Raw genomic sequence first — 22975 nt, forward strand, 5'->3', positions numbered from 1 at the left:
TTCAAAAGGATATGCATTTTTAGCGCTCTATATTTCCATTTCCTCAATATCATTGAATACACAACAACAAAGACAATGAGTAAGGAAGATTTCATTCAAGATAAAAGATCTTCTGCTCACAGGAACAGTTGTCTATAGACTGCCATTTCAGAATAATGGGCAGCAATGAAGGTGATGCTAATGTCCATTTGAAACGAGACCAATTCTTATCAAAGTGAATCTCTGAAGTGTTTGACCAATGGAAGAAAGATTTTAAAAAGGTTGTGGGTGGGCGTATGGCCAGGAAGTTCATAATTCGTGTGCAGATGTGTCAAACACACTGAGCGCAGCAACATGTTTTTAAAATGGACTACAAACTGTCTTTTATTTTTGATTTTAATTTATCTTCCACACACAGGTAAGAGACTTCAATTCTGTTTACCTCTCCCTTTTATTTAAAACAAAGAAGTTTCATCTAGACTAATGTCTCAGTTGTGACAAACGAATTACAATGATGGATTTAAAAATGAATATTATTCATATATATGTCACAACAGATGTGATATGTGTACTGTTTATCTAAAGCTATCATTATTTACGTAATTTTCTGTAAAGTTGCTTTGTAACGATTTGTATTGTAAAAAGCGCTATACAAATAAACTTGAATTGAATTGAATTAGCTGTTGGCCACACTGAAATGTCTCTCAATTCACAGGCGGAGAGAATGTTTCCACAGTAATCAAAGGAGAAACTGTGGATCTGCTCTGTCACTTACCCAGTAACGACAGTGAACAATTGAATGTAGTGTGGACAAAAAATAGTACGAATAGTGCCACTACTTGTGAATGGATGGTTAATGGCGTTAATATATCTTCCTTAAATAAATGTGATCCTCGTTTTACATTAACCAGAGAGCCTTTAAGAGTACAAATAAAAGACGTTCAGCCCAGTGACTCTGGTTATCACAGCTGTAAAACTACAAGAATAATTCCACCACCATCATCATTGGATTACTTCACAAATACGTCACTCCAAGTAGGTGAGTGCTGTTAATAATTTATTTTTTTTAACTGTCCTTTTGTTGTAGACCATTATACGAAGATCTCACTAATATACATTTTCCATCTCCCTCTGCCGTAGTTGTTCCACGTCTGTCATTGCAGAAACTGAACAGCAGTAATGACACCTGTGTCCATCTGCTCTGCTCTATTGAGAGTCTGCAGTCTAAGCAGGTGAACTTCACCTGGAGCCGGGGTCAAAGGTCACTTCATCCATTCACATCTAATGCCACGGAGAGCGAGCTGCGTCTGTGTAAACCTGACTGGAGTGAAGGAGACATAATCACCTGTTACGCCAGCTACTCAAGAACACAAACCAATACAAGTATACAACTCAAACCAGAGAATGGTGGGTCATTTTATATTTATAATGCAACACTATGAGTACACAAACACTGTACAGCAGGAACATGACACTGGACTTCAGTTTTGAGGGGGAATGATTTTAAAATAAGAAAGAAGATCAGCACTAATCAGAACTCACTACATTCCAAACTTGATAAAGCACGAAGGCCAGTGTAGAATGATTCTTGGTGTGTCTAATTTTCATTGGACTTTAAATGATTGAGCGTTATTAAATTATGTATTAAAGCATTTTATTATGTAAAAACAAACCATAAAAATTTAAATATATATATATATATATATATATATATATATATATATATATATATATATATATATATATATATATATATATATATATATATATTAGGGGTGTAACGGTTCACAAAATTCACGGTTCGGTTCGGTTCAATACACTGATGTCACGGTTCGGTTCGGTACGGTTCGGTACGTTTTAGATACAGCAAAAAGAAAAAAATTGGCAGATAAATTTCCTTGATTTTTTAAAAAATGTTTTATTTATTAAAACTAACAAAGTATGTGTTTTTTTTACATTGAACAATGATGGAGCTATTCTTTACCCATCTTCTATGGTGTTTTCTTAGCAGCATACTGTATAAAACAAAAATAGCTCCTTATAAAATTTTTTTAAAAAATTAAATGTAATATTGTTGTAGTGGTTATGAACAAATACAAAGATGTAACTCTTTTTATATGGAACTCTATAACTCTTTATATTTAGTGTGTTTTTACTCAATTGGTTCTCTATTTGGGCTTATGTTTTTTGGAACAAAGCAGGAATTACGGTCTGTCTGAAATGGGCTCGTGAAGGAATATTGTAATGGGGCTCAATTACATTAAGCATGTTCTTAAAACCTGCGTTTTCCACTACAGAGTAAGGTCTCATATCCGCGGCTATAACGTAAATGCACCATTCGCTGCGGTGATGTCCGTATACGGAGCCCGGGACGTCACCTGTAGGAGAAAAAAAAGCAATCCGTGGCGACGGTTTTGCAATCCGTCCCCTCAGTTTATAAACCGTACTCACGAATTCATAAACTGTTCACTCGATTTAACAAATCGTGCCCACGGATTAACAAACCGTGCCCACGAATTTCCAATCCGTGCACTTAGATTTTGTAAACCGTACCCTCGGTTTTTGAATCCGTACTCACGAATTCATAATCCGTGCGCACGCTTTCGCAATCCGTTCCCTCGGATTTGTAAACCGTACTCACGGATTCATGCAGCAAACTCCTACGTGTTAACATACAGTTTTATTGAATATTATTATGTGGAATAGGTTTACAGCAAAGTGTCTTAAGTGATTCTCTATCAAGTGTAGTACGAGGTGGAATACAAAGATTTAATAAGAAAGATGCGCATTAAAATCTTGTTCAATTGCTGATAATCTATAATAGCACTTGATTATTATTGTGCAATAAACCTGGCATTGTGACTGACTCTGGAGTAATTTTTTCCTCTTTTGTAAGTTATTTTGGATAAAAGATTCTTATGCATAACCTGTTTAATAATATATAATAATGATACAAATAAAAATAAAGTTATTTTTTATAATTTTAATTTGTAGGCTAAATAAATGAGTACAAGACAGTAAAAATATGTGTCATAAAATAATTTGTGAATTGCTTTATTTTTAAATAACCTTTGGACAGTTTTGGAAATGCTTGTGTACAATTCTTTCTTAACATGAAGACTTATTTTTGTGATTTTATTATACTAAGCTCCACCCACCTCACCCCACCTGCCGGAGTTAGATGCATGTTTCACTGTTAAGTGTAAAATGCGTGTCAGTTTTCAAATCCGAGGGAACGGATTGCGAAAGCGTGCGCACGGATTATGAATTCGTGGGTACGGATTCAAAAACCGAGGGTACGGTTTACACAATCTAAACGCACGGACTGGGAATTCGTGGGCACGGTTTGTTAATCCTGGGTACGATTTGTTAAACCGAGTGAACAGTTTATTAATTCATGAGCACGGTTTATAAACTGAGGGGACGGATTGCAAAACCGTCGCCACGGATTGATGTTTTTTCTCTCCTACAGGTGACGTGCGGGGCTCCGTACCGAGCCTTCAGCGCGTACTGAGTGAGCGAGCGCCTGACTGAGTAGCCTAACATAAACATATAAGTTGGTGTTTTTTTTTCTTCGGGGGTGTCAGGGGCATTGCCTGTTACGTCGTTTGGGTTATTGGGCTACCTTGTTGAACGCATAACATTATATTTCACACACCTTTTTTATTTTCCAAATTTAATTAATTAGTCCAACGAACCGTTCGGTACATAATGCGTACCGCGTACCGAACCGAAAGCCTCGTACCGAACGGTTCAATACGAATACGCGTATCGTTACACCCCTAATATATATATATATATATATATATATATATATATATATATATATATATATATATATACATATCAACCAATCCATCAGGCCAAACTGAGATCCATCTTCTGGTAGATGTGGTCCTTTTCAGCATCTTCATCATCAGCATCGTGTTCATCTGGATGTTGTTCATCATATTCAAATGTAAGACAAACTATGATATACATATACATGATTTTGACAGTTCAAAAATAAGACCTACACATTTATTTCCATTCGATAAAATAGTGAGCAGTTTCTAGTGTGTATTTGTGTTATATTGTATAGTGTAATAGTGTTAATTTGATCTGAAAGTTATTAAACGCACAAGACAAAGCTGACAAATCTGTTGTATTGAACCTATGGATGAGAAATGTATCTTGATTGGTGAAATATTACACAAAACATTACAGATTCCTTTAGCTTTGAACTAATGTTTGCAAAAACTCTCATGTCTCATCCTGCAGATAAGTGTGAGACCTGCTGCCATAAACTATCAACATGAATCCACATGAACATGATCAGAAGAAGCCAAGTCTTTCTTACCGTAATCTTTTTAAAAGTGTTGTCTTCAGTTTTAGATTTTTCACTATGTGCTTTAATGCATATGTTGAATATGTAACTTGTATGTGGTATGGTGTATCATAAACAGCACATATAGGCCTACTTCTCCGTAGCGTGTGTAATTAGCATCACTAAAGAAACATATTTTGATAGTCAAATAATCTGTCTATGAGCTGCATCTGTGTAAATCTGTGTAAGACTGGAGTAAAGGAGACACAATCATCTGTTACACCAACTACTCAAACACACACACAAACCCAAAGAAGTACACAACTCACCTCAATATATGCTTGTGACACAGGTGGGTCATTTTAACTACCTGGACAAACAAGAGTACAGTCTACTAGTTCAGCAAAGCTGTTCAATGACCTTTAAGGAATTTAATTCAAATAGTTTGATAATTATAAACCTGCTGCTGTGAACCATCAACATAAGAGCATCAGAAGAGAAGAGGCACACTGAACAATAAGAGCATCCATGAATGTTAACTGAGTTACTATAATATATGTATTTTTTAATGATAGTTTTTTATTGCTTTTTGTTTCCTAGAAATTGAATGTGAACTCATTTTCCTTGATTGTTGTTCAAATCTAAATATTTCTGTTCTATGTACTCAGTATTACTTTTAAATACATTTCTAATATACAAAACATTTTCTTGTCCAGTGACTGCATTAAACCATCCTTTTTAATATAATATAAAAGCTGAAGGTGTCATGTGACTCTAAATATGCTGTCCTGCGTCATTTATTTCCCCAAAACGAAAATTCTGTCATCATTTCCTCACCATGTTGCAAAACTAAGAATTTATTTTGTAGAACATTAAAGAGAATGTTTTGAGAAATTTGAATTATTATCCATATAATAAAAGTCAATGATCACCAAAACAGACCTTCAAAATGTATTTTCTTTCATGTTCCACAGAAAAGAAAAAAGAACTACATAAAGATTTAGAATGACATAAGGATAAATAAATGACGACATTTTTTTCATGTTTTCCAGGGTTTTTAGTGCTTGCTAAAACACACAACTAAATAATTTTTACTCTAATAATTACATTTTATGATTATTGTAGATAATACTTCAGTGCAGCAAATTCATTGCCATTTTGACAAATTCGTCAGTTTACAGAACAGATGTGTTTTTGCAGGTGTGTCATTTATTTTAAACAATATATTAATTTATCAGAACAAGACTGCATAAGAGTTGTATTGAATGTGATTTTTATCATTCATCCCTTTAAATGTCAGAATCATTTTCTTGACCCATGCAGTCCCGTCCTCCAGTACAACTGAATGAACACAGACGTCTGTGTCTCACAGGCCACAGAGAACAGTCACCAATTCACAAAACATGAAGATGAGCATTTTAGCCTTTCGCTTCTGCAAAGCAAATGTTTTAAATCCATTCATCAGTTTATGAGATACACAAATCATGGAGCACAGAATGCAGGGACAGTATGGCATCAGTGACTTATTGATCTAGCTTAGGTTCTCAAAATTATATCTATGGGTGTAGTGATAATTATCACAGTGACAACTTAATGTTTTATCACACATTATATTTATAAAAGTTATATAATTGTGAAATCTTTCTCCCTATACAATGAAAATACATGATTTACTCTGCTTGACTTATTATAACCCTGGTTCCCTTTTGCATACTAAACTAAAATGACACTGCTACATGGTCCCTAGTGCCCCCTCAAATCATTAAGAGCGTGACGCCTCTGTCTGTATCAGTGGGAGGTTACTGTGAAGACTGAGCTTTCAGAGCAGATTGTGAAATTCTGTGGTCTCTCTTTCAAGAAGGTTTTTTATGGAAAGCAGAACCTCTGAAAGAAGAAAGAGAAAAACAGAAAACATACTGTATGTTTACATATATACCTCCGTGTTTCAAAAGGATATGCATTTTTAGCGCTCTATATTTCCATTTCCTCAATGTCATTGAATACACAGCAACAAAGACAATGAGTAAGGAAGATTTCATTCAAGATAAAAGATCTTCTGCTCACAGGAACAGATCGTGTCTATAAACTGTCAGTTCAGAATAATGGCCAGCAATGAAGGTGATGCTAATGTCCATTTGAAACAAGAACAAATTTTTTATCAAAGTGAATCTCTGAAGTGTTTGACCAACGGAAGCAAGAATTTTTTTTTTTTTGACTTGTGATCTAGATTGTGGGTGGGCGTATGGCCAGGAAGTTCATAATTCGTGTGCAGATGTGTCACACACACTGAGCGCAGCGACATGTTTTTAAAATGGACTACAAACTGTCTTTTATTTTTGATTTTAATTTATCTTCCACACACAGGTAAGAGACTTCAATTGTGTTTACCTCTCCCTTTTATTTAAAACAAAGAAGTTTCATCTAGACTAATGTCTCAGTTGTGACAAACGAATTACAAAGATGGATTTAAAAATAAATATTATTAATATATATTGTAACAACAGATGTGATATGTGTACTGTTTATCTAAAGCTATCATTATTTCCGTAATTTTCTGTAAAGTTGCTTTGTAACGATTTGTATTGTAAAAAGCGCTATACAAATAAACTTGAATTGAATTGAATTGAATTAGCTGTTGGCTACACTGAAATGTCTCTCAATTCACAGGCGGAGAGAATGTTTCCACAGTAATCAAAGGAGAAACTGTGGATCTGCTCTGTCACTTACCCAGTAACGACACTGGACAATTGAATGTAGTGTGGACAAAAAATAGTACAAATAGTGCCACTACTTGTGAATGGATGATTAATAACGGTAGTATATCTTCCTTAAATAACTGTGATCCTCGTTTTAAATTAACCAGAGAGCCTTTAAGAGTACAAATAAAAGAGGCTCAGCCCAGTGACTCTGGTTATCACAGCTGTAAAACTACAAGAATAATTCCACCACCATCATTGGATTACTCCACAAATATGACACTCCAAGTAGGTGAGTGCTGTTCATAATTTATTTTTCTGAACTGTCCTTTTGTTATAGAGCATTATACGAAGATCTCACTAATATACATTTTCCATCTCCCTCTGCCGCAGTTGTTCCACGTCTGTCATTGCAGAAACTGAACAGCAGTAATGACACCTGTGTCCATCTGCTCTGCTCTATTGAGAGTCTGCAGTCTAAGCAGGTGAACTTCACCTGGAGCCGGGGTCAAAGGTCACTTCATCCATTCACATCTAATGCCACGGAGAGCGAGCTGCGTCTGTGTAAACCTGACTGGAGTGAAGGAGACACAATCACCTGTTACGCCAGCTACTCAAGAACACAAACCAATACAAGTATACAACTCAAACCAGAGACATCTGCTGACAAAGGTGCATTTTATCTACCTATCACTTTAACTATAGGACGATCTAGAGCATAATAATGAATTAAATGCAACACTATGAGTGGCAATTCAGCAAATTTACACTAACCTACTTACTTTCAGCCACCAAACTGCTAGTTGAAGAAAATCATTGATTAAATAACGGGCTTTGACTTTAATCAGACTAAAACACATACGTGATGTGAAGGATCATATATTTGCATTTGCCAGTGTACCTCCAAATACTTAATAACTAAATGTTTATAATATCCTTAAGAAATTCCGGCAATTAATCTTTGGTTATTACCAAAAACTAAATAAATACAAAGCAATGCAAATACATTCAAGTACATAAATTAGAGATAATATTCTAAATTACAGTCGGATTGTCACTGTGATGGTCTTTAGCAGACTGCTTTTTTTCCATCAGGAGAGATTGCTTTCCTTCAGTCTTTCAAACATTAATCTGTCTGATGTTTATGATCTGACCGTACACCGTTTGTGACCGTTACAGATCAGCTCATCCTGATCATCTCATGCAGTGCTGCTGCAGGCCTCATCCTCTGCATCATCCTCACAGTTGTTATTTGCAAATGTGAGTATGATTATATTTGACTATTGAACAATTATTATGACTCAGATTACTTAAATTTATAGAAACTGCAGGGGGAAAATAATATAAAATAACTTTTTTTTTTTTTATAAAGTTATGTTAGTTTGTTTTTTTCTGTCATATGTTTCCCAATAATCTAAGTTAAGAAAGGGTTTGACCGTTTAAAAAAAAGAATTTGACGGAAATAGTGACTGTTTCCCTCCCTCTGTTCAAACCTCTCTCTTTCTCTCTCTCTATCTCTCAACACATCAGCATCCTTCTCTAATGTCTATTTCTGCTTTCTGTCACCAAGATGTCAAAATCTTACAAACAAGACAATATCTGAAAATAATAACTGAAAAGGTGCATTAACATGTCTTTTTATAGCATTTGGTGAACCAAAAACTAAAAAAGCTAAAAGATGGCAGGACGGTTTGCTAGCTGATCTAGTCTTATGTAGTCTTAGTCTTATCTAGTCTGATCTAGGGGAAGAAATAAAAAACTCTAAAACCAACCAGCAGGACAGGTGAAAACCAACTTGATACATTTGGAAGACCAGTTTTATCCAGTTAAAAACAACAAGCTCGCTGGCTTTATGTCTTTCAGCAGAGGTAATGTGGCTAAAACCAAGTCACCACAGTTTAACAAAACATAGCTACATCAATATATCTAGTGGCCGTTTACATAGGCAAGGTAAATAAGAATGTCTTGATTTTGTTGTATTCGTCTAGTGATGTATTAATAGTCCTTGCGGCTCATTTTAAACTTGAAATAAACTCCTCCAGAGGTCACTAGTCGATATCTATTGAAAACCTATTTTCATAGGCCTCCACTAGATGGCGACAAAGCGAACATCTAGTTCCCTGCTGAAGAAAATAACGAACAAGCGAATAACTGAAACTGGCCTCAGCTGGTTGGTTGGTTGGTTGGTCGGTGTTAGCTGGTCTTCAGTGCTGGACATAGCTGGTTTGCAGGCTAGTTTTAGAGGGGCTTAAACCTATTTGGCTGGTCAGGCTGTTTTAAGCTTGTCAGGCTGGGAGACCAGAAGGGAAAACCCATGGACATTAAAATAGAAAAAACAGAGCTAGCTGAAGCTAGTCAGGCAGCACAGGAAATTTCCACCAAAATATAAGTTACCGCAGTAAACTAAAATTATCGTCAAAAATATATTGTTGCACTGTTTAAAAAGAGACGGTAATTTTATAAAGAGGAGGTAATTTTATATAATTTTACAATTTAGGCAATTATCAGTTTATTTCGATATGTTAAATTAACCTAACTTTTTATCTTTTATTTAAAGACATGTTTCTGGCCTGTGTTCACTGTGTTAGTATGTTTGTATGTATCTGTCTAATATGGTGTATGTTTAATGTTGTAGGCAGAAATCGAGACGAAAATGGATCTATGGTGTTCAGCAATAAAGTCTATGAGAACTTCAGTTTCGCCATGTTCCGTCAGAACGCGCAGTCCAATGACAAACCACAGCCAGAAGAGTGTATTTATGAGAACTAGCTCCTGCTGCTGCTGCTTACAGTACATACTGTAACCTTTGCTTTAAAGCCAGATCGGCCCAGTTTTTATGAAGGCAAAAGTGTGTTAAGTGGTTTTGCTAAGATGTTTGATGGTGCACTGCGAATGTGAAGCAAATGGTCACTGCACTCTTTTCATTGTGTTTGAGCACTGCAGGTGCACTGGACTATTATGTCTGTTAAATTAATTCAATTAAATTATGATAATGCGCAGGGGCCACATATCTGTTTTCTCAGATGCAAAGGCATTATTAAAGTCTCTCTTAGCACTTTTTGTTGTAATCTTTTTTTGGGTTGCAATGAAAAATGCAAAAAAATAATTTAGTTCACATAGCTTGAGCAAAGTTATCTTCTATGGTTTATTTAGTGAAGATTTATATATTTAGAAACTTTGGTCCTTTTAGCACAGGGTGCCTGACAGATCTGAAATTAAACTTCTCTAATTTGTCTCAGTGTGAATTTTAGATTGTACTCTTATTTATTTTATTCAATGTTTGTAAAGTACAGTATGTATGAGTCAGTCATTTGTTAGAATGTTTCTATTAATTTTCTCTTTGTAACATGTATAATAAATATAAAAAGGGGTCCAGATGGGATCCAGATGATGTGTTACGTGTTACTGTTGACTGTTCATGCTTTACTTAAGGAGGTAATCAGCACCTCAACCCATATCACAGCATGAGACAATGTGAGATGCAAAACGCACCATGTTTTCCATTAAGAGAGAGATGAGTGTCTCATTTTTATGAAGACATTTATAAACTATTATAGATAAATATGAATATGTCGTATTAAAACAGCAGCAAGGAACCAAAACTCCATCGGTGACAGAAATGGAGAAAAAAAAAACCTTGGGAGAAACCAGACTCAGCTGGGGTGCCAGTTCTCATCTGGTCAGACAAAACAGCATGGTGTGGTTTAATTATGCAATGCACATCAGATCGGAACAGAACAGAGACTAGCCTGGTTCTCATGATTTTACACCTATGGCTGATGTGGTCATCATTTGCAGGGTATCTGTCTCTAGGGTTCATTGACATTTCATTGACACGTTGTTGACATGATCTTTGCTGACATTCAGGGCTGTAGAGGTCGTTTCTAGGTGCTGATCCACCATCTGGTCTGGATACAGACTGGATCTAAGTGATTGCAGTGACCATCTTGTCTGGAAACAGGACAGATTTAGGTGGCTACAGTGACTAAGAATGAAACAGACTAATATTAGTGTAGATGACATTGTTCGTATGATGTAACAAGTACATTGGGTGTTATGGGAAGTGTTCTCAGTTCCGGATGATCTAATTAATGCAGCCTAATTGAATTATAGGAACATTATTGTATGTTATTTGAATGCAAGGTTAAAGAGATGGGCCTTTAATCTAGATTTAAACTGAAAGAGAGTGTGCCTCCCAAACAACGCTTGGTAGATTGGACATTAAATTGGAAAAGGATCTGCCATCCGCAGTTGATTCTGATATTATCAAATGTCATCAGCTTTCAGAAAAAAAAAAAAGATATGAATAATATGACATAAATATCTTCCAACTAATTGTGCAATTTATAACTTTGAATGAGAAATCCAAGTTTTTCTGATCTTTGTTTTGTGGCATTCGGCAAGGGGCCGTTTACACAGAATGCATTTTTGCATTCCACTACGCTGCTTTCTATTTATGTTCTATGTAAACGTGTTAGATGTCTCGCTTAAGTTTTTTATAGATCTGCGTGCATGACACAGCGTTCTAAAAAATGGTAAGCTTATTAAAGTTTAACTTGATACGTTGTGTCGCTAAACGTTTATTATTATTATTATTATTATTCCCTCGCTTTTGCATTTTTGAAAGCAAAAATAAAATAAAAATTCTACTATGCAGAGGGAGAATAACAGAAATAGAGGAAATGGGGAGGTGGAGGGATCCTGGAAAAATGGTTGCTGGGATGGCACAGTGAGAGCACCTTATTTAGGCTGGCAATGGTGATTGACAGGACTGAATGATCAGGCTCCTCCTGAACCCACATTTGGAACTTTATAAATGTGAATATTTGCTAAAGATCAATTTTGTCACATTCTTAAGTACAAATGTAAATGCCTTAATGATAATATATATTGACTACAAGTCTTGAACACGATTTTTTTTATATTAGTTTGTGACAGGTGGTATTATGTTAGTTTTAGAGAACATTTGATTAGACAACGCAGATCCTTATACATCAATCTCCCGGAGCTCCTTCTGTGTTCAACTGTTGGCGCAAGCTAGATAAAAGTGATTACTATGTTTTATTTTTCTTTAAAAAATGCATCAGGAGCACCCAGGAGCCGTGTGGGGTACTTTTCATTATGGATGGATGCGCTTTATTTCACTTCTTTTAGACTGATGCACTGTAACACCCACTGCCATTAAACAGCTTGGAAGATCAAAGATAGTTTTTTTATATAACTCTGATTGGATTAATCTGAAACAAGAAAGTCAAATCCACTTAGGATGGATATAGGTTGAGTAAATAATGGGGTAATTTAAATTTTTGGATGAACTATCCCTTTAAGGAAGTATTTTTTTTATTTTCAGAATGACATTTAAAAAGTAAAAATGATATGCTATTAAATGATATTTACACATTGTTTGTTAAATGCCTTTTTTTTTTTTCTCTGAATGTTTTAGTTGGATGTTCATCAAAAGTTTCGCTCTGAGCACATTGCAAACCGTGTTCGGTTTTGAACTAAACTGCCATTGTGAAAGCCCCATTAGTTGCCTTCTATATGTGGGAGTTACTGTACCACTCAACAACTGAAATAAGACATTAAACAGAGGTTTTGTTTGATTGTGCAGGCAGAAAGAGAAAAGGAAACGTGTTCAGTAATAAAGTCAATGCTCAAGAACAGCCAGAAGATTGTGTTCATAAGAACCAAGTATTAACAAAGTACATAACCTTTGCTTTAATTCCAGACAGTTCCTGCAGATGTTACAAAGGCAACATATAATGTAGGGTAAAAGTGTGTTTAGCGGTTTTGCTCATGTACAGTGTGTGATGACTGTAAAGCAAATCGTCAGTATTGTTTTGTTTTGTAGAAGCATTTGGACTAATAAGATTGAAATGGTATATTTACAGATGAATTGTATGTATTTTCTTCTGAATAAATAAAAATTCAAACCAAAATGTCACATTACACTGTAAAAAAAATTCAGACCTCTCCAACTCCAATTGGCCTAACTGAATTTGTTGTGAATTAGTGTTCACATCGAAATGTTTCAATTGGCAAAAGTGTGGCATTAGTGTGAATTTAATTTTATAAAATAAATTAGGCCAACTGAAACATTATGATTTAACCAGTCAATAGAAAATTTTGAGTTGGAGAGGCTTTATTTTTTAACAGTGTACATAGGACTTGGTGAACTCTCTACTGTCAAACCAAACTGTCACTATCTCACCCTATCTATAGGCCTGGGTAAACGTTCTTCTGTCCTGACTATGTGCTAGTTGTTTACACAAGTTACATATAATGCGTCATAGGCCTGAAACAAAATGTCCCAGTCCTGCCCGCCTAGTGTTTGTGGTTGACATGTATCAAGACGTGATGCAAATCTTTACATCCTTTTCTTAAACTCCCAGCTAACATGTAACTGTAGGGCCGAAAATTTTCATAAATAAATGAAAATACTGCATACCTTATCATATACTGTCTTGGTGGTTGAAAATGGATCAAACAATCCTGTGTGTACGATTTAATTTGGTTCATCTTATTTGTTTCATTTAACTTGTGTTTAGTACAGAATCAGTCCTTCATTCAATGTTTTTAGTCGTTTCCTCTTTTTAAAATTTGTGATGAAATATACAAGGAATCTGATGGGATTCAAATGATGTGTTACCGTCAACTGATGATATCTGAGGCTTTACTCAAAGAGGAAATCACCGCCTAAAACCTAGTTTCACAGCATGAGACACTTCAGCAAAACATTGTGAGGCAGAAGCCACACAGTGCTTTCCCTGGAAAGAGAGATGGTAAGTGTGTGAAGATATTTGAGCACTATTTAAATGTATGTACATATAATTCATTAACTAAGTTGAAAATACGTTTAATCTTCCGCTTTTGTCATTATGTCAGTAAAACTGCAGCTATTGTATGCAAAAAAAGTAAATAACTAATAAAAAGTTTCTTAATTTAACAATACAAAATATGCAGCCCTGAACTTGTTTAAAATGGCAAATTTCGTATGACAAATCTGTTTAATGTGTAAAGTTTTTTTTTGTTTTTTTTTGGCAGTGCTTCCCTCTGATCTTTTGTGGGTGGATGATGTTTTCTTCAGTCTTTGGTAATAAAGGTTTTTGGTCTTCTATCTTTTGTTGACATGCTAATATGCTTCACTCTTTGCTTTTTGAACAATATAAAGATATGAAATTTCCTCTGACATTAAAAAATGTTATAATGATACATCAAGCACTTGTTGAATCTATCAGAAAAAAATTTACACCGGAAGCACCTCTACAAAAAGAACCTAAATGTTGCAATTCACAGCTTTACACGAGAAATTCAATTTGTTACGTTTCTTTGTGTTTTTAGCTTTTGGTGATGTGGCAGTGAATCGCACGAAACCGTTATGTGTCAATCGCGGACAGTCTGCCAAAATCAGATGCAACTACAGCCGAACAAATGACACAGAGAGTATGACAGCAGCTCTGCAAACATTAAATCTTACACTGTGTTCATATTACTTTTTTCACAATACATGGAAAGAACACCATTGCAAAGATTCTGTCAGATTCACATGGATTCCAGAGACTAAGGACATGACGTTTGAACTCCTAAATCTCCAAATTCAGGATACCGGCACATACACCTGTTCTGTGAAGAGGATTGTAAAACCACCTGAAGTGGATCTCGGAGTTCAAAGAGTTCAAGTAATTGGTAAATCATTTCTTAATAATCCAAAGGAAACAAAATGATAGTTTATGGATTGATTAGAGATAACTGGGCAGATCTGAATGATAAGTATTGTGTTTTGTGTATTAATTCTGCCTCTCAGTGCGTCCCGTCTTGTTGCTGTCCTGTGTTAAGAGGCCTGATGGATCTTTCATGATTCTGTGCTCTGTGGAATTTTACCCTGATTCTCTTGAACAGATGTGGATCAGAGATGGAGACGTCCTCAACAGCTCATACTCAAACAAATCATTCAATGGATCCTTTAGTCACCAATCATACCTTATATTGCCACCACAAACTTTCAATGATACAATCTACTCCTGCTGGGTAAACCACCCGTCTTTAAACAAACCACTCGTGGCCAATGTATCGAGCTCTGTCTGTTATGAAAGTGACGGTAAGTTCGTAGTTAAGAATTTATTTTTTCAAAGACTTATATACTGTATTTAGGAGGCTTTTGTGATTATTCTGTCTTGCAGGTGTATCTGTGATTGGGACAGTAGTGTTTGTCATGCTGATAGTGACACTGACTGTCTTTTTGATCGCACTAGTCATATGCAAACATTACAGTAAGTCTCAGTGTCTTTAATAATTGTTGGTTTATTCTGATTTAAATGTCATTCTGAAACCAAAACTGTTTAGATCCATTTTTTGCAAAAACAGGACTGTTAAAAGTGTCTGTTTGAGTAATATACAAGTGATGTATAATTTTATCCCATTTCAAATACAGTAAGTAACATACCTCAGCAGTCGCATTGAATCTCCCACACTAGTAAACCTTAATGACCTTGAACCTGATGTGATCAACCTTCATCATTGTGTGCATGAATCTGCTCTTATCTTCTTCCAGGAAGAACATGTCAGCAGTCTGTGAGTGTTACAGTTGAGCCTGTCCTCCCTGATCCCCTGCAGTCTGAGATACTGTACTCGACACTGGGTGACCATCATCCAGTCCGCTGCAGCCCTTCTGATGTCCGATCAATTGCATAATAAACACTGAATGAGCCAATATTACAATGTTAGATTTGTGCATATCTCATTGTTATCACAGTGGTTTTTAAGTGGTTTGTTATGGGGCTGGTTACATAAACTGCTCTGACTAGTCTTAAAGGGCACCTATTATGCAAAATCTACTTTTACATGGTGTTTCACATACATGGGGCAGTTCTGGTCTAATGGATAGACAGTCAGACTTGTAATCTGACAGTCGCGGTTTCGAGTCTCAAGTCCGTCAAGTGTGTTCACGGCATGTGTGTGTGTGTTAGTTTAATACTCACTGCTGTGTGTGTACTTGGATGGGTTACATGCAGACCCCAAGTATGGCAAACAATACTTGGCCACACGTCACATCCTTAAATGTGTGTACCCTGCAATGATAAAAATCCACCCAGTCCTTATTTTTGTAATCCCCAGTAATCCAAATCAGTCTCATTAGACATGCCGTTTTGATTCTCTGTGCATTGTGATGTCACATTGTTTATGCCCCGCCTACAGCCGTCGCACCGAGGGAGCCTGAAACCCCCTTTACATTTAGAGCATATAAAAGCAGCATTCAAGTAAGAAATGTGTTCGTATTGAAGCTGTTGAAGTTAATCGGTCAACAGCAGTGAGTGATTGCCTGTTTTTATTTATTGTTTGGGTCATATTAACAGTGTAGACAGCAGTTGGTATTGTATATTATGCTGCTGTCACTTCATAAACAGATTTAATATAAAGATGTGATTTCTTTCCTAGCTGTTTACCTTCACAAACCTTAGGGGCTGTGTTTTTTAAAATGTGTTTTTAACATAACCTAGTGTGTATTTGACAGTTTAAGAGCAATAGGACATGAAAGAGAACTTCCTTTAGTACTCATGTGCCGCCTGACAGCTACTTCTTGTGGAGGTAACTAGACACCTGAGACTTGTATTACATCTTGTAAAAAGGGACAAAGTCACATGACATACAGCCAACTATGGTGACTTTATGAGTAATTCATTGAATCATTCACTTAACTGGGGAGCGTTTCCATAAACCACAGTTGCTAACTAAGTTGAAACTCATGTATTAAATAAATTCAGTGCACACAGACTGAAGTAGTTTAAGTCTTTGGTTCTTTTAATTGTGATGTTTTTGGCTCACATTTAACAAAAACTCACCAATTTACTATCTCAACAAATTAGAACACTTCATAAGTACAATAAAATAAAATAAAAACATTTAGTGAATTGTTGGCCTTCTGGAAAGTATGTTAATTTACTGTACTGTACTGTACATGTACTCAATAGGCCTACTTGGTATAGGCTCCTTTTGCTTTAATTACTGCCTCAATTCGGCGTGGTATGGAGGTGATCAGTTTGTGGAACTGTTGAGGTGGTATGGAAGCCCAGGTTTCTTTGACAGTGGTCTTCAGCTCATCTGCATTGTTCGGTCTCTTGTTTCTCATTTTCCTCTTGACAATAACCCATAGATTCTCTCTGGGGTTCAGGTCTGGTGGGTTTGCTGGCCAGTCAATCACACCAACACCATGGCAATTGAACCAAATTTTGGTGCTTTTGGCAGTGTGGGCAGGTGAACTTTTCCTTGACATTCTAATTTATTGAGAAGCACCTGTATATGCGCCTAGCATGCCTAGAATTGTAAAATATGTTCAAATGTTAAAAATAGTGTAGTTTTCCAACTTGGATAGCTTCAAAACACAAAACGAAAGTCTTAAAATAGCATTCCACTTTTTGTATAAATAAACGTGAGGAAGTCGCTTTTAAAGAGCTTCCTCTGACAACCTTGAGATGCAACTGAAACTTGTGTGCAGCAGCAGGCAGTAATTTAGGTCTGAGAAACCCATCCATGCACTGACTTTGTGGTCATGGTACAGTTTATTCTTTTTGTATCATATCTACATTTTCACACGTGACCTAAATGATAGCTTCCCTGCATCACACGTGCTTACAACCTCCCACACTGTGTGGTTAAAATAACTAGACCGGTTTTTCAGTGCATAAAAATGCTCTATAGAAGAGGTGGAGATAGTTTCAAGTAAATGAGGTATGGAGGACATTTGTTTTAACCATTTGAACTCCCTTGCAGTTTTAGTTTTTCACAGCTGAAGGCCAAGATGTTACTGCACTATTGTAGTTTAGACAATGGGTAACACCTCTTTTATATTGGTCCAATGAATGAAGCTCAAAAAAAAAAAAAAAAACTTTTTTGATTGGCTAATGTCTGTGTGAACAGATAAACTTCGTTGGGTGTTTGACATGGAGTAAACGCATGAGCACATAGTGCTCTTGATTTTCATGACTTAAATTATTGGTATTTAAAAGGATTTTAAGCTTTAGTTTGCTTTTCTTTCAGTCTACAAATCTTAGTATTACGACCCTGTTTCTGAATTTCTGACTAAAATTACACCGCTACCTCAAACCATCATCACTTCTTCATTTGCACCATCATGTGTTAGAACATCAGGTCTCTGCAAAATGAAAAAGAGGATGCCGTTTCGGAAATATGCAATGGTGAGAATTTGGGAAAATTTCATTTTACATTATATAAGATCAAAAATAATGTATCTAGGCTATGTTAAAAAAAATATTTTGGTTGAATTTGGTGAATAGCTTGAATCAGCTTTTGTTTTATGACATAATCAAATATGTGAAATTTGTAGTCTTGCATTAATTGCATTAATTGTTGTGGCATTTTATTGTCAGATATATTCCATACATATCAGCGATGGACAGTAACAAAGTACATTAACTTGATTACTGTAATTATGTACACTTTTTCAGTATCTGTACTTTACCTGAGTATATTTTTTTCTGGAAACTTATGACTTTAATGTCACTACATTTGAAATACGATTATCATACTTTTCGCTCTTCTATGTACATTTCAATCAAGATCATCGAAGTTGAAAGTTGTTACAATGTAGCCACTTTGAAAGTCAGTGGGATATTTTTTTCTTCTCTGAAACATTAATTTTTAGACAGCTAGCAACTTTTGAAGGTTTATGTGAAGTAATTTCCCTTGACTTGACTTGACTTGACAATTTAATAAGAAGAAATTAATATTGTGGTATATATTAGAAACACAATTGTCTGACTTTGCAAAATTGTGTAAACAAAAATATGACCTATGAAGCCACAGACAAACTGTTGTGCATCTCCTAACAAAACACAATAGGTATTTGACATGAAGCAGCCAGAGATGGGAAGTAACTAATAATTTGTTACTTTACTTAAGTAGATTTTTCTGGTATCTGTACTTTACGTCACTATTTCTTTTTAGTTTCATTTCTTACATTTTTACACAAATATCTGCAATGTCTACTTCTTACGAATTCAGGTCAGTTTCATCTGTAAACAGGCTACTGTATTTTTGTCTTTGTTAAGTTGGGCCTGAATTTCAGTGCGGGTATTCGCATTTATAATTTTAGAAATGCCCGCAAACATTTATGCACTTTAGCGTGTAGGTTGAATCTAAACCAATTATCAGAACATTTCAATCATTTTGAAACTTTCTGTGAAACGCAGTTTTACAAACAGTGGGAGTGATTCAGCAGTCTCTCTCTCTAACATGACACTAAAAAAAGTAGTAGTAATACTGTAGCTATTTTTCACTTAAGTACGTCAGAGCCGTTCCTCTTTAAACATTTGTGCTTCTACTTGAGTGAAGAATATGTGTAATTTTGCCATCTCAGGAAACAACACTGCACAGATCATTCTGTGTATGACATACATGACAAGTACAGAGTCCATTAGAGAGAATTTTTATTTGATTTAATCTTGTTTCTGTGTGAGATTACCATGCGGTTTTTCTGGGGTTGGGTAGGGGTGTTAAATAAAATTGTGTTTTCTAAATCTTTGTAACATTCAAAAAGCTTTTTATTGCAAAGATACTGCAAGCTAATCAGTGTATTCAGTATGCATAATTAATTGTTAAGTTGCTTCAGAGGCATAAGTTACTGCAATTACATTCAACAATAATAAAACATAAAAAAGGACATCTACTTTTGGTAATACAGTATTTGTACTTCTGTACTTTTGCTTATGTAAAATTCTGCCTTTACAACTTTTACTTATAATTGAGTAATATTTGACCAGCAGTATCTGTATTTAATGGAGTTGTGGACTTTGACCACCTCTTAAAATTTCTGCTGAAGCATACGCTTTAAATGAGTGTTCGGCTTGGCAAACAATTTCCTATTGTGCTAGTTTCATGAATGTTGTATCCTTTCGTTTCTTTCTTTTAATGTGAAATGTTGATTTGAACTGAAATTACTTTCTGTCTAAGTCATTATCTTACAAGCTAGACATTATCTCAAAACAAACCACGGCAACATGTCTATACAAATATGCATCTACTGATTACTCTTTCTGTTCTCAATAGATATTATCAAAGTGTAACGCTGTGACTACATGTGCGTGGATTCTGCTTTTTTTGTTTCCTGGTAATGATTTTGCACTTCTGTTCCAATTTCAAGCACAGATTATAATCATTTTTTGCAAAATAACTGAATCAAATCTTTATACAATGACGCATCGATTAATATTTATTGGCTGTCCTGTCTTTTTACGTTGTTATAGCTGGACACGGATTATTTAACAGCACCTCAGTTCAGACTGTTCATCGAGGAATGTCAGTCAATATCAGCTGTAACTATAAACCATCAAATGACACAGAAAGTTTCATAGTGGAACTGCAAACTAACAATAAACTGTGCTCAGCAAGGAAAATGAACACTTCATGGAAAGAACATCTATGCTGCAATCACTGTAGATTCATCTGGAGTCTAGAAACTGTGCAAATGACATTTGAGGTTTCAAACTTGCAGATAAATGATACTGGCACATACAAATGCATTGTGACAAGATCCATACCACCTCCTTCTGTGACTTTAAGAGAAGAAAGAACATTTGTCCAAGTGATCGGTAAGTTTATTATGACTAAATAAAAGAAATAACAATGACAAGTGATTTGAGAATTTTATTATAACAGGCTTATATTTCTTTTAGCACAACCCACTGTGTCTGTGACACATGTAAGAGCAATGAGTGGATTTCCCATGATGCTTTGTATCTCTGAGGGGTTTTACCCTTCTGGTCTAGACCAGATGTGGATTAGAAACGGAGAATTTCTGAACGGCTCTCTCACACACAGCATTAACAAAACCAACCCAGACAGCTCATTCACCGTCCATTCATACTTGAATACATCTGACTGTGTGAACTACTCGTGTTGGGTAAACCACTCATCCCTGAGCCAACCAACAATACACCACATGAGTCCTAATGAATGTTACAGGAACAAAGGTATTTTATATTATTTTATTTAAAGCACATAATAACTAAAAATACAAGTGTATCTCATGGAAAAGTTGTTACAAAATTGCTGTAATTGTGTTAGTTAATTCTGCTCAATAGCTCTCTTTATAGATGAGAATGTATGGATAATTGCGGTGACCTCAGCGATGATGATTCTCACCATACTGATTCTCACAGTTGTGTGCGAGCGTTCCAGTGAGTTTAACATTTCACACAGTGTTTGTTTTATCGGTTTAAATCTCAATGCCCAGAGTTATAAGTCTTTTTATATGGAATCTTGATGGCACAATAGAATAATGATATTAGTCAAATCTAACAAACAAAAAATATATTATACAAATACTATAATAACCAGAATTACTCAGATTTTTCTCATGTTCATCCAGGAAGAGCACAACACAAGTCTCCTGTAAGAATGAATGCTGCACCTGCTTCTGATCTCCATTCTCAGGTGGAGTATGAAGTATATTCAATGTTGGGTCACCATCGTCCAGTCCCATGCAGCCCAGTCAGTGTTCGCTCATCTCCAAATGAAGACATTTTACTTTGATAGATTTCTTGATCCACTTATATCTTGTTCACCAACCTGATAACAACTTGTGTATGTAATATGGAGTTATATAATTTATACATGATTATTTAATCATGCATAAACTTGGCTGTATATATGTTGACAAAATATATGACACATACAAATTATTATTAAGTCTATGTTATTTGCCAGATTCAGCTCTAAAAATCCAGTGAAGTGGCTTCCTGAGTTTATTTTCTTTCCTGTGCTGGCTTATGAAAAAAAATATACTCTATTCATGTCACATGTTGTTTGCATGTTTTCCCTTCCATTAACCTTGCATGTAGACACTGTGTGGTTAAAATAACCACTCAACAGTTATCTGAATACTTAGGGAATAAAATGTACATGAAATGACTTGACCACGATAAGCTGTAAAACACTGTAACATGAAATATATGATTGGACAATTATGAAGGAGAACAAATGTAGTGCTTGTAAATATATGTTTTTTGCATATAGTTCTGAGATTAAGGTTTGAAGCAGTGCTAGAAGGTCTTCTGTCAAAGGGCATTCAACTTGAGGAATCTCAGTTATATTGAATGGCTGATATATTTTAACTCAACTACATTTACAAGAGATACAAATAGAGAAAGATAAAACAAGCATGAGTGATAAAATACCTGTATAAAGTTTACTAAATAACCTTTGTTGCATCCTCTTTATGATAAGTCTTCAAGTACATGAAGTTTGGTTTTATGAAGAAATTAGATTATAAAGAAAGATCAAGTATATAAAAGAGATAAAGACGAATGTGAATTAAGACGTTAGCAATTGTCATCCAGATGACGTGCCAGTGTTTAAGTACACATATTACATGAATGTAAGTAATATAAATAAACAAATAATGTTACTAAATATATGTTACCTATATCATTTGTACAGTACTGTTGATAAATTGAAGTGCATCGGTCTTAGATAAAAAGCAACAATGTTGTGTTTAATGTTAAGAAAAATGTTTTGTGAATTATTGAGTTGTTTAAGTGGCAAGTTATTCAGGAAGATTGTAAGAACTGTATGACAATCTGTTATGTACAGTATGTGTTAAACAGTGTTGAGCATTATTATGCCACCTACTATCTGAGTTTTACTTTTGAGCGAGCTAATTTATTTCATTAAACTTTGGTTTTTACTTAATTGTGGCTTCAACGAGTCCTTAAAAAACCTTGAAATCCCAGGTGGCTTCTCGGCCACAACAGCAACTACCTCAACATTTAAATGTAGTTTTGAGCACATAAATCACTTAGGTAACTTGAATCTTGTCTGGCTGTTACAGGGACAGATGAGCACACCCTTATTTATCCTGTGGAGAGTGACTGCCACCACAAAAGTAATAAAGCTACAAAAACTTTTAATTCCATATAAAAATTAGCATCGAATTGTAAACATGTGAAATGAAATTTTGCAAGAAATGGAATGCCGACAA

The 22975-nt window shown here is 35.3% G+C and overlaps 3 protein-coding genes across 15 annotated transcripts; all 3 read left to right on the top strand.

Moving 5' to 3' along the window:
* LOC128021135 (uncharacterized) lies at positions 1 to 10372 on the top strand. 6 transcript variants are annotated; one of them, XM_052608117.1, is made up of 6 exons: positions 261 to 397; positions 695 to 918; positions 7177 to 7273; positions 7375 to 7653; positions 8161 to 8241; positions 9617 to 10372. In XM_052608117.1, the coding sequence occupies exons 1-6, from the start codon at positions 334 to 336 to the stop codon at positions 9748 to 9750; spliced, it is 879 nt and encodes a 292-aa protein (XP_052464077.1). In that variant the 5' UTR covers positions 261 to 333; the 3' UTR covers positions 9751 to 10372. The 6 variants fall into 6 exon arrangements, with proteins under 6 accessions (XP_052464079.1, XP_052464078.1, XP_052464074.1 ...); XM_052608119.1 differs by lacking the exons at positions 7177 to 7273; positions 7375 to 7653; positions 8161 to 8241; positions 9617 to 10372 and adding exons at positions 1120 to 1386; positions 3842 to 3937; positions 4240 to 5242 and having other exon boundaries at positions 1 to 397; positions 695 to 1018; XM_052608114.1 differs by lacking the exon at positions 7177 to 7273 and having other exon boundaries at positions 170 to 397; positions 695 to 1018.
* A 2999-nt stretch (positions 10373 to 13371) lies between these two features.
* LOC128021137 (uncharacterized) lies at positions 13372 to 15704 on the top strand. Of its 6 annotated transcripts, none has more exons than XR_008185476.1 (6): positions 13372 to 13763; positions 14026 to 14074; positions 14323 to 14667; positions 14881 to 15079; positions 15162 to 15251; positions 15533 to 15704. XR_008185476.1 is itself a non-coding variant. In XM_052608124.1 (6 exons), the coding sequence occupies exons 1-6, from the start codon at positions 13761 to 13763 to the stop codon at positions 15670 to 15672; spliced, it is 819 nt and encodes a 272-aa protein (XP_052464084.1). In that variant the 5' UTR covers positions 13377 to 13760; the 3' UTR covers positions 15673 to 15704. The 6 variants fall into 6 exon arrangements, 3 of the variants coding, with proteins under 3 accessions (XP_052464084.1, XP_052464083.1, XP_052464085.1); XR_008185475.1 differs by having other exon boundaries at positions 13373 to 13763; positions 14818 to 15079; XM_052608124.1 differs by having other exon boundaries at positions 13377 to 13763; positions 14323 to 14660.
* A 1403-nt stretch (positions 15705 to 17107) lies between these two features.
* Positions 17108 to 22687, top strand: LOC128021136 (carcinoembryonic antigen-related cell adhesion molecule 1). 3 transcript variants are annotated; one of them, XM_052608121.1, is made up of 6 exons: positions 17108 to 18173; positions 20044 to 20104; positions 20241 to 20585; positions 20670 to 20966; positions 21090 to 21173; positions 21365 to 22687. In XM_052608121.1, the coding sequence occupies exons 1-6, from the start codon at positions 18138 to 18140 to the stop codon at positions 21526 to 21528; spliced, it is 987 nt and encodes a 328-aa protein (XP_052464081.1). In that variant the 5' UTR covers positions 17108 to 18137; the 3' UTR covers positions 21529 to 22687. The 3 variants fall into 3 exon arrangements, with proteins under 3 accessions (XP_052464081.1, XP_052464080.1, XP_052464082.1); XM_052608120.1 differs by having other exon boundaries at positions 17113 to 18173; positions 21078 to 21173; positions 21365 to 22686; XM_052608122.1 differs by lacking the exon at positions 20044 to 20104 and having other exon boundaries at positions 17122 to 18173; positions 21078 to 21173; positions 21365 to 22685.
* The last annotated feature ends 288 nt before the right edge of the window (positions 22688 to 22975 follow it).

The sequence above is a fragment of the Carassius gibelio genome, chromosome A10 (assembly GCF_023724105.1).
Source record: "Carassius gibelio isolate Cgi1373 ecotype wild population from Czech Republic chromosome A10, carGib1.2-hapl.c, whole genome shotgun sequence".
NCBI lineage: Eukaryota > Metazoa > Chordata > Actinopteri > Cypriniformes > Cyprinidae > Carassius > Carassius gibelio.